The sequence below is a fragment of the Enoplosus armatus genome, chromosome 1, assembly GCF_043641665.1.
Source record: "Enoplosus armatus isolate fEnoArm2 chromosome 1, fEnoArm2.hap1, whole genome shotgun sequence".
NCBI classification, from domain to species: domain Eukaryota; kingdom Metazoa; phylum Chordata; class Actinopteri; order Centrarchiformes; family Enoplosidae; genus Enoplosus; species Enoplosus armatus.
The window spans coordinates 875,001-887,143 of record NC_092180.1 but is presented as its reverse complement, the minus strand read 5'-3'; the positions used below and the strand labels follow the sequence as shown (position 1 = coordinate 887,143).

Sequence of the window (12,143 nt, the reverse complement as noted above, 5' to 3'; positions counted from 1 at the left end):
GAGATGAAAAGTTTCTGTATCACTGCAGAAACTCGTATCGCTTGAACTTGAAGCTGAAAAACGTTCTGTTGTAACCGTCTGGAAGTCATGAAGCTTCACATTTCTACTGAACTCAAATCTGTTCAGGGTCATTTCTCAGAGCACAAATGAAGCTAGAAGTCTGGTTCATCACTTTTTCTTGGAGCACAGCTCTACGTCGGCCCCTAAAAATGATTATTTTCCCCACTTAATTCATTTCAGCTAGATTTAGATTTAGACTAATAAGAATACATGGTTCTCTGTGTGCAGACCTGTGGGAGGTTTAGTGAATTCATTTTGACATGCTTTGAACTTTGCGTCATTGAATAAGTTTTACAGTTATGTGTTAGTGATGCAGCCGCTGGGACTTCAGAGGTTCAACAGACGTGAAGGTGCATGAAGTGTCTTGAGTTACACTGAGAAACTGAAGCTGCTGCCTGCTGGCTCTGGTTACCTGTCGCATAACGGTGGACGTGACAACAACAGCAGAGCGGACGGGACAAGGTTCACAGGTTTTTATCAGCTCTGTGGAAATGTGATGTCGACTGAGGCGGGGCGGGGCTCGGGACAGAGGTGAACAGGTGAGATATAAAAGCAAAGCGTGAGAGAGAGAGAGGATTATACAAGCAGCAGGATTAAAACGGAGCTGATGAGCTTCGTTCAGCTGGGAGGAGAAATATTTGGACGAGTCCTGCTCCTTTTAGGCAGAATTTAAACCTCATAAACTTTGAGGATGTAAAAGAGACACCTGTGAGCTCTCACCTGGACCGGACCGACCTCGACGTCACCTGTTTGGATCCAGATACAATGAAGCTAAACATCCACCCAGAACCACCTTCAATCTGAGCGGTTTTATCGAGGTGAATTGGACCTGTGGGACCGGGGTCATGTATGTCCTGTGCACCCTGGCGGTCCTGACCCTCCACAGCCTCTTCAAGAACTGGAACAACAAGGCCGTGGAGCCCGGCAGGAGGTCGGAGGCCACGGGGCAGAGAGGTCCTCCGGAGGGTGGAGGTGTCTCTGAGGTCCGGGGGGCGTCCAGGTCTCTGGGTGGTGGAGATGGTTCGGTAAAGAGCGTGGACCGCGGGGGACTGAGGAGCTGCAGAGCTGAAGGGAAAAGAGTTCAGGTGAGGAGATGGAGATCAGGTTCAGGATGAAGAGTTTCTTTGACTTCAGTTCAAGAAAAACAGCAAAGTGAGAGAGACTCAAGTACTGGACTTAAGTACAGATTTGAGGTACTTGTACTTGAGTCTTGTCTTTTTTCCTAATTTAAATATTTGACAGGTCAACAGTTTAACCACTGCGCTAAATCAGAGCTGAAGGTGTGTTAACCTGCAGGTAACCATAGCAACAGCACTGATGCGTCAGTTACTTGAAACTAAGCTAGCCCTGTACTAACACTTCTAGTGTTTATGTTGCGGCCGGAGTAATAATAACAATAATAACAATAATAATAATAATAATAATAACTGCCAGTTCTGTGCTAAACGGCGCCATCTGCTGGTCGAGTTAACTCATTTCATTCTTTCTCGAGGTCTTCAGACTGAAATCTGACTGCTGGACAGTTTGTCTGTTCCTGCTGAATAAACAAACTGCACAAGACGTTAGCTGTTAGCTAGCTAGAAACCACCGCTGTTGATTGTGTTCAGTTCAGTCTGACTGCTCTCAGTTCAGCCGCTGACTGAACCCTGAACTCAAACTCCAGTTCTTTCTGTTATTATTTGTGTCTCCTGGTTTCTGGTTCTCAGGAATGTGAAGCATCTGATCACATGATGTGAAACATCAACGTTTAATCCCCCGACCCTGTGACTCGTTCCATGTAGACGTTGTTCTGTGCTGAGTGTCTGTCAGTCAGATCAGGAGTTACGTAACAACAGATTTATCATCATCTGACGATGTTAATCTGACCGCTGAGCTCTGACAGGAGACCACAAACTGTCCTCCTGAGGGACAGTTCACCGTTCTCTTCAAACAACCATCGACTCGTCGTGTGTCTGTTTCCTGAATGAGTGTCTGCAGGTCCATGAAAAGTCTTTTAATTACCTTATTACTTTTAATTAACATCGTAAAACTTCAACATAAACACTTCATCTGATTTTATTGGCGGTTTGGGGACAAAGGTGTTTTTGTCAGGATTTGTGAGGATTAGAAATAGTTCTATAATATTGATCTGGTCTATGTGGAATGTATTTGGCAGATGGAGGACGTGTAGCAGACCTTGGGCCAAAAAATAAAAGCTTTCCAAATATTTCCAGGCTTAGGAAATGTTAATATTTAATTTAATAGCAATAAATTATTTTTTGTGTCCCCCATTAGCTTCCACAATAGCAGTTCAAGGAATCAGTAAAGTCTTATTTTGGTGTCAACACTGAAACGCTGGTGTAGTATTTTCTCCGATACTGAAGATTTTCAGACAATAAAACTTAAAATATTAAATGGTTATCAGTGAGACAGTGAACAGGTCAGACCCTGCAGATCGCTGTGTCTTCAGGAACTAGTCTGTGCTAGAAGTTTGGTGACGTGGTGACTCCTCACAGGGTTAGTTGGTGAACTACTGTAGCTGGAGAGCTAACGGCTAACATGCTAGCCAGCTGGGAACATGCTAGCTGTAAGCTGAATCGGCGTGGTGTCCTCCTGTCTCTAACTGTGTGCGAACCAGGTCTCTGTTGTGGACCAGCTTATACTATAAAGCTGATAGTGGCACACAGCTACAAGCTACGCTAGCTTCCTCCATGTTGGACTCCCCGGCTCTCTGTCCAATCAGAGCTCAGAAACGGCAAGTCTGTTTGCTATTGGTCAATTGTGTGAATTCATGTGCGTCAGTCCATCAACTTGTACCTTCACAAAGCATCTCCAGGAGTCTTTCTCTCCTTTGGCTTTCTTTATTTTGGGCTTTTTGTCCCTCAGGCCTCAAATTCTTCTAGAGTTGAAACGATTAGTCGATTAATCATTAGTTTTTAGCTAAAATGCCACAAATGGTTCCAGCTCCTCCAACATGAATATTTACTGCTCTTCTTTGTCTTTTTATGACTTTAAACTAAATATCTTTGGCTTTTAGACTCTTTGTTGAATGTGTCAACTTTTTTAATCCTAAAGGGAAACGGCAAAATTAAAAGGACTTAAAAGACTGAGGATGGAGACTAAAGTCATTTTATAGACCAGACGATTCATTGATTGATTAGACTGGAAAATAATTAACAGGGATTGAAAATAATCCCAAAAAAAAATTTGTTGCAGCTTTAGTTTCTGTCATTCTAGTAATATTGTTTTTTACACACACACACACACACACACACACACACACACACACAGGGCTGTTGAATATTTCAGCTGGGGGAGGAGCAGCTCCTCACGCTTCAGTTGAGGCTGAAATATTTATCTGTCGACGGGATGGGGGGGGGCTGGAGGAGGTGTGATGCTGCTGTGCTGTTGCTAGGGAAACAGAGAGGGAGGAAGCTGTGTGTGTGTGTGTTGGGGGGTCGGCGGGTGGCGCTGACACTGATCCTGCTGCTGTGTGTCGCTGTGTGTCGGTGTGAAGCTGCAGCGAGCAGGAGGATGCAGCGATGATGCGGACGGCGAGGCCGCAGGGAGGGAGGTAAGAACCGGACCGACGGACACAAAGAGGGAGGGATGGAGGGATGGAGGTCGGAGGATAGACGGGCTGCAGAGGAAACAGACATGTTGAATAGAGACAGAGAGTAATCCAGTGAGGTGGAGGTCTGGCTGTAACCTGATGCAGAGTGTGGTGTTGGTGACCTGAATACGTGTCGTGTGGCGTCGTGTGTTCGCAGGACGGAGGCTCCATTAAGCTTTATTTTTCTGTTTTATTTTTATTCCCGTGTGGACTTCCTCACTCGTCCTGATAATCCTCCTTTTGTCTGGTAACGTTTTCACTCCCCTCTGTTGTTGTTCTGCCTCCTGTGATTATCAGCCTGTCCCACATGTGGACGTCTGTTCTGGTGTAGGACAAAATGCAAAGGACAGGAGGGGTTTTTCTTCAAGCTCTGAAATGATCATTGATGCAATATTTCAGCCTGCAAGGTCTTCATTAGGCAGCACAGGTGTGGGCGGAGCTACAGGCTGGTATTTTTAGCTGCACCACGTCTCATTCAGCAGTTTCTTACACTGGGAGCTTTTATAGTGTGTGTGTGTGTGTGTGTGTGTGTGTGTGTGATCCTGATAGTCTCATTGATGTTCACAATGATTGTGAAGAATTGACATTAGCAGGAGGTCATCAGGTCATTTTACAGTAAACAGGTGGTGATGAGAGAGATCATGTGACTTCACACTCCTGTAGTGTATCTCTGTGTTGGTGGTTCAGTTGTAGTAAGTGTGTGTGTGTGTGTGTGTGTGTGTGTGTGTGTGTGTGTGTGTGTGTGTGTGCAGTCTGTCTCTGAGCAGACAGGCTTTGACTCTGAGCACATGGAGACTGAAAACAGAAAGAGATGATTTGACCCAGTTTAGTGGAGCAGAAGAGGAGGAGGAGGAGGAGGAGGAGGAGGAGCATGTGATGCAGACTGATGATGTATTATCAGTTATCAGTATTGTAATATTGCGATTACATATTTTTGGTAATATATAAGTTTAAATTTTGATCTCTTGTTGACTGCTTCAGTGTCTCTCTCTCTCTCTCTCTCTCTCTCAAGCGATGGAGAGCTCTACCCAGAATGCCGCTTGGCGGTGTAACAGTTAATCGGGGTCCCCTCTCAACGCACTGCACGGTTTAATAAATATTACTAATAACTATGATCTCAAGATCTCACGCTCAACACTGAACTCCTCTGGGTCCTCAGCAAGACACCTGCCAAGGGTGGACACAGAGAGACAGACACAGAGAGACAGACAGATAGAGAGAGAGAGAGACAGACACAGATACTGAGAGAGAGAGACAGACAGACAGACTAAATTAACTACTTCAGTTTGCAGATTTGCAGCTGAATAAAATAAAATTGTCTACACAGCAATAAGAATGATTCACCACAGGGGGGCGTCACATCCTACAGAACTGACTCTTTTGTTTGACCTGTTATCATCAGAGACTGCGCCTGATCCAGAGTCAGTGTCTCAGGGACAGACTGCGCCTGATCCAGAGTCAGTGTCTCAGTGACAGACTGCGCCTGATCCAGAGTCAGTTTGTAGACGTCTCCAGACCAGACTGTTGCACTGTGAAGGTGTCAGACTGCAGCAGATGGCTCTCTGCTGCTCGTACAGGAAACAGGCTGCTGGTTGGAAACTGTGGGTGGAAAAAACACTTTGTTGTGTTTCAATAATGATTCACTGAAGGAGGAAAATATGAACTGAAGTGAGCCTCAAAGCTGCGACGTATGAGAACACACATCACTTCCCTCGCTGCCTCGCTGTTGAGTTATTGTAGCAGAGAAAATGTGTACTCTGCATTAAACTGATGCCAGTGAATTCAGACTGTGTGTGTGTGATGTGTGAAAGGTTAACCTGAGCTCTGCAGTCTGCAGGGAGGAATGTGTCAGCAGCTGTCAACATTAATAATACTTTCATATACTCTGTGTGTGTGTGTGTAGCATGCCGGCATCTTACTTCATCCTTAAAGCTCTAATCTGCACTTTCACAAGTGTGTGTGTGTGTGTGTGTGTGTGTGTGTGTGTGTGTGTGCAGCTCCAGCAGTTTAATACCTTCTTATCCTCGAGGTTTTAAATTTCGAAGGAACGTCGACGTGAGAAGAAATGATTTGTTGTGAAAGACTGCTGGAACCAGAGAACACTGAGAAACAAGGAAAGCTTTTAGCAGCTATAATGTTCACCATGGTAGTTTAGCATGTTAGCATGCTAACATTAGCTAACTAGCACTGATGACAAGTACAACTGAGGCCGATGAATGTTATTAGTTTTGCACGTCATAAACCAAAGTATTGGACACATGAACATGTTGACCTGATGGTGGCGCTGATGAAGAGTCGGAGGATCACCAGAGTTACTACAGTTCATCCTGAGGGGACCATGAAGGTCTGAACCACATCTCATCACAGTCCATCCAGCAGCAGATGAGATGTTTACGTCTGGACCAAAAACATTAACATCCATAGAGTCGTGCAGCCAAAACTGTGATCAGAACGTACTTTGAACTGATGTCTTTGGCTTCCCAACAGGAACCTTCACTTCACTGTTAATCCATCAATCTCATCTCTCATCATTTAGTGAATATATGACGGAACAAAAGCTGCTCTTTGACGGTCACTTCCTGTTTTATTCCAACAGTCAACGTTGGTTTCTTTTAACCACCATCGTGTATTATTGTAACCATGAAGACGAAGGTCCCCATAATCTTAACGATGTTTGTTCCTAAACCCAACCAAACCTGAACCAGAGCATTATCACATCTTAAAACATTTATTTTTACAGTTTTGAAAGACGCATTTTGCATTTAATTTGGAGGATCTGTTTGCTATAAGACGCTGTGGTGTTACCCTGAAACTCTGATGGTGAGCTGGGAGGAATACAATGAAAATATAGTTCATAGTTTATAGAGTTCAGAGACGACCCAGCGGGAAAAACTGAGAAACACTCAATATAGAATGTGTGTTATATATATAGTGTGTTATATATATAGAATGTTTTATATATATATATATATAGAATGTAGTTATGTACATAACGCCTGCAAACAGGGTCTGAAATGAAGCCTGCAGGTAGATTCTCCGTTTGGAGAGTAAATCTGTGTTTGTGCGCTGACGGTCTCGACCACGTTGTGGTGGCGAGTTATATTATTAGTATCAGCAGGTGAATGCTTTAGACTGGAGAGTGAGAGTTTGTGTGATCACTCGAGGGTCAGACAGGACATCTGCTCTGAGGATTAACAGATTACATTCAGTGGGTTCATCCTGACCAGGAAGCTCTCATCTGCTGCTCTGAGGTCAGACGTTGATAATCCTGGTGGGGTCCAGTACAGATAGTGTAGGTGGGTTAACTGACTCCAGGTCAGGGTGTGCTGCAGGTTATCTCGGCTCAGCAGCAGGTCGCTGGTTCTGTGCGACTGGCTGAATGGGACCAGTTCAGAGGTGTGACAGGATGTGAGTGTGCCGCGGCAGCATGCTGGGCTGGGTGGGAACTCTGATCAACAAGAGCTGGCTGGACAGAGAGCGCCACGGCCGTCCCTCAGAGCGAAGACCTCGCTGTGTTCACGGACGGGTAAGAACAGAGGCAGCGGGTTCAGTTTACAGGCTGTCGTCTGATTGGTGGGATCCCGCAGGTGAGACGGGACAGGAGACTGTTGAAGATCGGGATAAGGCCGGAAGAGTCGGGAGAAATTAATTGATGAGTTGTTTTGAATTGAAGCAGCTCTTCATTAACAAACTAACAAGTGTAGCAGCTGGGGTGAAGCTAAGAAGGCCGTCACGCTGCTCCACTGAGGACCACCCAGACCTGGTGCTGTTTCTGCCATATTTGAGTCATTTGTTTCCAACTCAAAGCACACAGCAGTGCCACATATCGGAGCATTTATAGTCGAGCTCAAACAATGAATTGATTAGTTGATCCACGGAAAATTAATCGGCAACTATTTGGTCAATCAATTAATTGTTTTAGTTTCAAACAGTGAGAGTCTGCAGCCATGCTAGCAGCTCTGTGACACAGCTTTGATTGTAGCTAAATGCTAACATCAGCATGCTAAGCTGCTCAAAGTGACAATGCTAACATGTTGACGTTTAGATTGTTCACCATCTTAGTTTAGCGTGTTAGCATGCTAACATTAGTTAGTCCAGCTGAGGCTGATGAATGCCTTCAGTTCTGCAGGTATTTGGACACATGAACATGTTGACCTGATGATGGCGCTGATGGAGAGTCAGAGGATCACCAGAGTTGAGGTTCGTCTCCCTTCGGTCTCTGTGGACTGACGTTTGAATCCCTTCAGTCCAGCTCTCTGTGATGTGTCAGCAGCTGTCAACATTACGTTCTCTAAATGTTGTGAATGTGTCTCAGACGTTCTGTGTTCTGTCTCCGAGATCTGAATCTCTTGGGGGTTTGGACTTTGAAGACGTCACTTTGAGTTACGACTCACGTCTAGTTTGAGAACAATAGAAGGAAAGACTCATTTATTGATTTAAGTTGTGGATTATATTTCTGTTGATGGGCTGAATGTGTTTGCACTGAATCTTAATTAAAGTGGGGGCTGTTTGGGGGCTGTTTGGGGGCTGTTTGGTGGTGTAGTTGTCCTGATTTTCAGCCTGTGATAAGTTCGTAGTAACATTCACTGCTGCTGTGAGTCTGAACATGAAGAGGAATACAGAATATTAGGAGACATATTACAGTGTTATTGCCTCGCTGTCTCGACTGGACGGTTCTTCATGTCGGCTTCATTCTGAAACGCTCGTGCTCTTTGTTCTCTGTTTCCAGCCGGTCCAGCGGTCCAGCGCTCTGCTCAGCCCGGCGGTCATGTTCAGCACAAGAAAGACCTGGGACCTCAGCCACGCCCCCTGCCTGCAGGAGCTCTGGAAGAAAGACATCTCATTGGACGGTGAGTCAGACGTCAGTCACAGAGGAGGAGGAGCTTCACACCGAAAAGAAAAAAAAAAAACACCTGCGTGGCTGCATTTTTGGCATGACAGCAGAGTGTGTGAGTGTGTGAGTGTGTGAGTGTGTGAGTGTGTGAGTGTAGAGGTGAGTCATACCTGTTAGTAATGAATGGAGCTCGACTGAGAGGACGCAGAGGAAACCTGAGTGTGTGTGTGTGTGTGTGTGCACAGACAGTGAGAGGGACAAACAGGTGAGCTGAAAATATCACTTTTTATTTCTTTCTTTCTTTCTGCGTTTGTTTCGCTCTCTGTGTTTTTCTCAGCTGATCGTTTTACAGTCGGAGTCTCAGGAGACGACGGATCACATTAACAACGCTGGAGTTTTTGTCCGAAACAGAGTTTCTCTCAGTCTTCATACTTCTTCTTCTTTTTGCATAAAAAGCTAATTTCTCTTCCAGCTTTTACACCAAAGTTGAGGTTTGTTCAAAGCTGCAACCATCAATCAGAAACGATTTGAATAATCGATTATTTGTTTATGTTTAATAACTTTAATAACTGAATGTCATCTTAACAGACTAATCGATAATGAAATAATCGTTAGTCGCAGCCCAGTTTGATTAGAAGTGATGTCAGAGCTTTGATTAAAGAACTATTGCTGATCATTTGTGTCTGAAAGATATTTGATGTTTTAGTGGATTATAGTTGATGCAAACATGCAGATAAATGTCGGCTTTGTTCCATTTATATTTCTTTATGTTTGTTTTATGTGGTGTTGTGTATGGAGGAGGATGGAGGATGCTGCTGTTTCAGAAGTAATCGTTGTTGTTTGTTAAAATGAATGATTAGTTGATTAGATTGAATTGACAATATGTATTATCGATTAAGCGTTTTAGTTATTAAGTAAAAACCAAGATCGTTCTCAGATGTTGTGAATAGTTTCTGTCTGTCGAACAAAACGAGGACTTGGACTCAGTGACTGAACGATTGATTCATTGTAAATTATCAGTAGACTCATCACTAATGAAAAGAATCTTTTCTGCTGTCATGGGTAAGGGTTAATTTAAGATTTTAATTTTAGATTGTTTAATTTTGGTGCATCTTAATGGGACAGTCCCGTCGCCATGGTAACTAGTTTTCGATCCATGAGCTTGACAACGTGATGTTTAATGTCTGAACTCAACCTGATCAGACTGTTTAATTGTTCTGTGATCAGACGTTCACTGGTTCATCGTCCTGCCTTGATTAGCCTTGATAGTTATTGATTATCTTTGATCTTTGGTTCTTGAATTATCTCATTTCAGCACAAACTCCTGATCGTGTGTGTGTGTTCTGTGTGTGGAGTTTTTGCAAGTGTCAACATTTGCTGTTTAACCCAGAAAAAGCAAACACACAGCGTTTTCTCCTGCGTGTGTGTGTGTGTGTGTGTGTGTGTGTGTGTGTGTGTGTGTGTGTGTGTGTGTGTGTGTGTGTTCAGAACAGGTTTCCCTTCAGTTTCAGTCCACGTGTGCTGGTCTGAACACTGTTCAGTGAGTTAAGTCTGTTTAATGCTCAGATTTCTCCCACAGAGCGCAGATTGTTCTCAGGTTGATAAGATTTGAGGCCTCGTCGAAAACTTGTGACCACACACACACACACACACACACACACACACACACAGCTCCTGCAGGTTAATGTGTCAGCGGCTGTTATCACCTGTTATCTGGTTGGACTGGTTTCCATGGTGTTCAGGAGGAGTGCAGGTTTACTCAGGAGCAGGAGGAGGGAAGAAGTCTGAGCTGAGAGCTGATTCAGGAAAATAATTCAGTGCAGTTTGTTCCTTGTGTTTGTACGATGACCTCAATAGTCACTGATCTCAAATCTGCTTATATTCATTTCAAGACGCTTTTCTCTTTAAGAGACTTACATTTCTGTACATCAGGAGGGATGTGGAGTTCAGCGTCTTGCTCAAGGAGATGTGGACTGGAAGAGTTTAACCAATGACCAGTTGCAGTTCCTCTGGTTTCTGGTTGTACAGGTGACGTAGCTCCTCTGGTTTCTAGTCGTACAGGTGATGTAGCTCCTCTGGTTTCTGGTCGTACAGGTGATGTAGCTCCTCTGGTTTCTGGTCGTACGGGTGACGTAGCTCCTCTGGTTTCTGGTCGTACAGGTGACGTAGCTCCTCTGGTTTCTGGTCGTACAGGTGACGTAGCTCCTCTGGTTTCTGGTCGTACAGGTGACGTCGCTCTGCCGGTGACTGACCTGTGTTGCAGCAGCAGCTGAGTCCTCAGGTGTGTTGTGGTTGTAGAGTAACAGCTGATCCGTCGTTTGTTCACTTCCACCTACAACCTGGATTAGTCCGTAGCCAACTGGTCTGTAAGAACCGTGTGAGCTGAATGTGTTTGTGGTTGGAGGTCTTTATGGGTCCACTCAGTAAGTAATAACGGGTTACTGTTGACTGTGTGGGCGGCAGTGATCGTCTCTCCAGAGCAGGTTCACTGTTGATTTTAATGTTTCCATCAGAAGGAAATCCCAAAATCCTAAATCCTTAATCCTAAAACCGTGTTAGTCAGGAAACTGTCCACTTGTCACATTCACACAATAAACTAAGAGGAAACTTCACTTTGTGTATCTGAACCCAGCTTTGCTCTGTCTGTCCTCCCGTGTGTCCGTAGCGAGCTCAGTGGACTTCCTGATGAGTGATGGTGAAGACGACGGCTCCTTCCTGTCTCTGCCCACCGCCGCCTTCTCACAGCGCCCCTCTCTGACCGCGGAGCTGTCCGAAACAAACGCACCCAGCCAGCAGCTGCTCATCCAGGTAACACAGGGTCACACTCAGGGTCTCTGAACACGCACACACTGTTCACACTGTGTGTGTGTGCAGTGACAGCGTGCTGACTCATCGCTGACATCAGCACAAACTGTGTTTACACCTCGGGGAGACTTCCTGTCCACCTGCTCATCACATCTGTGACATCACTGTTGATCCACTCTGATGTTGTAGTTCCTCTGCATGATGTTCACACACACACACACACACACACACACACACACACACACACACAGCAGCATATGAGCGGTTCACTTTGGTGAAATGAAACTTGATTTTGTGCTGTAGACCAATAACAAATTGTCTTTAAGTTTCTGAGCTCTGATTGGACGAAGAGCCGGAGAGTCCAACATGGAGGAAACTAGCGTAGCTTATTAGCTGTGTGTGAAGCTTCTCTGTATTAAACTGTCCACAACAGGGACCTGGTTCACACACAGTGATGGCAGGAGGACATCAGACTGATACAGCTGTTAATACACTGAATGATGAAATATCCTGATAACAGAATGTCAGGGGGCGTAAACAGTCCAGGACAGAGGGAATACAAAGACCGACTGACTAGCATGTTAGCCGTTAGCGCTGCAGCTACAGCAGTTTAGCAGCTAAGCCTTTAGTCCGTCAGGTTCCTGATCCTGAATGTCATCTTTTAGATTCCAGTCTGGTTGTAGTTCTGTTGGATGCTGACTCCATTACAGTCTATATGTTGGACACCTGGGACTGCAGGTGAAAATAGCCTGTTGTGTAACTCCGGCTCATTTACAGTAATACTTACGTGCACTGTGCCTGTTAAATACATCAATAACAGAAATACCTAATGAAAATACCTGTAACTCAACA

At 44.8% G+C, this 12,143-nt stretch overlaps 1 protein-coding gene across 1 annotated transcript in view; it reads left to right on the top strand.

The window, feature by feature from the left end:
- Positions 1–905: 905 nt before the first annotated feature.
- The window catches only part of kifc3 (kinesin family member C3), a 25,191-nt gene continuing 13,953 nt past the window's right edge, over positions 906–12,143 (top strand). Inside the window, exons 1-6 of the mRNA XM_070905359.1 lie at positions 906–1,145; positions 3,557–3,613; positions 5,055–5,191; positions 7,079–7,178; positions 8,382–8,502; positions 11,152–11,294. Coding sequence (XP_070761460.1) covers positions 906–1,145; positions 3,557–3,613; positions 5,055–5,191; positions 7,079–7,178; positions 8,382–8,502; positions 11,152–11,294 — 798 coding nt within the window. The remainder of the gene's footprint in view (positions 1,146–3,556; positions 3,614–5,054; positions 5,192–7,078; positions 7,179–8,381; positions 8,503–11,151; positions 11,295–12,143) is intronic.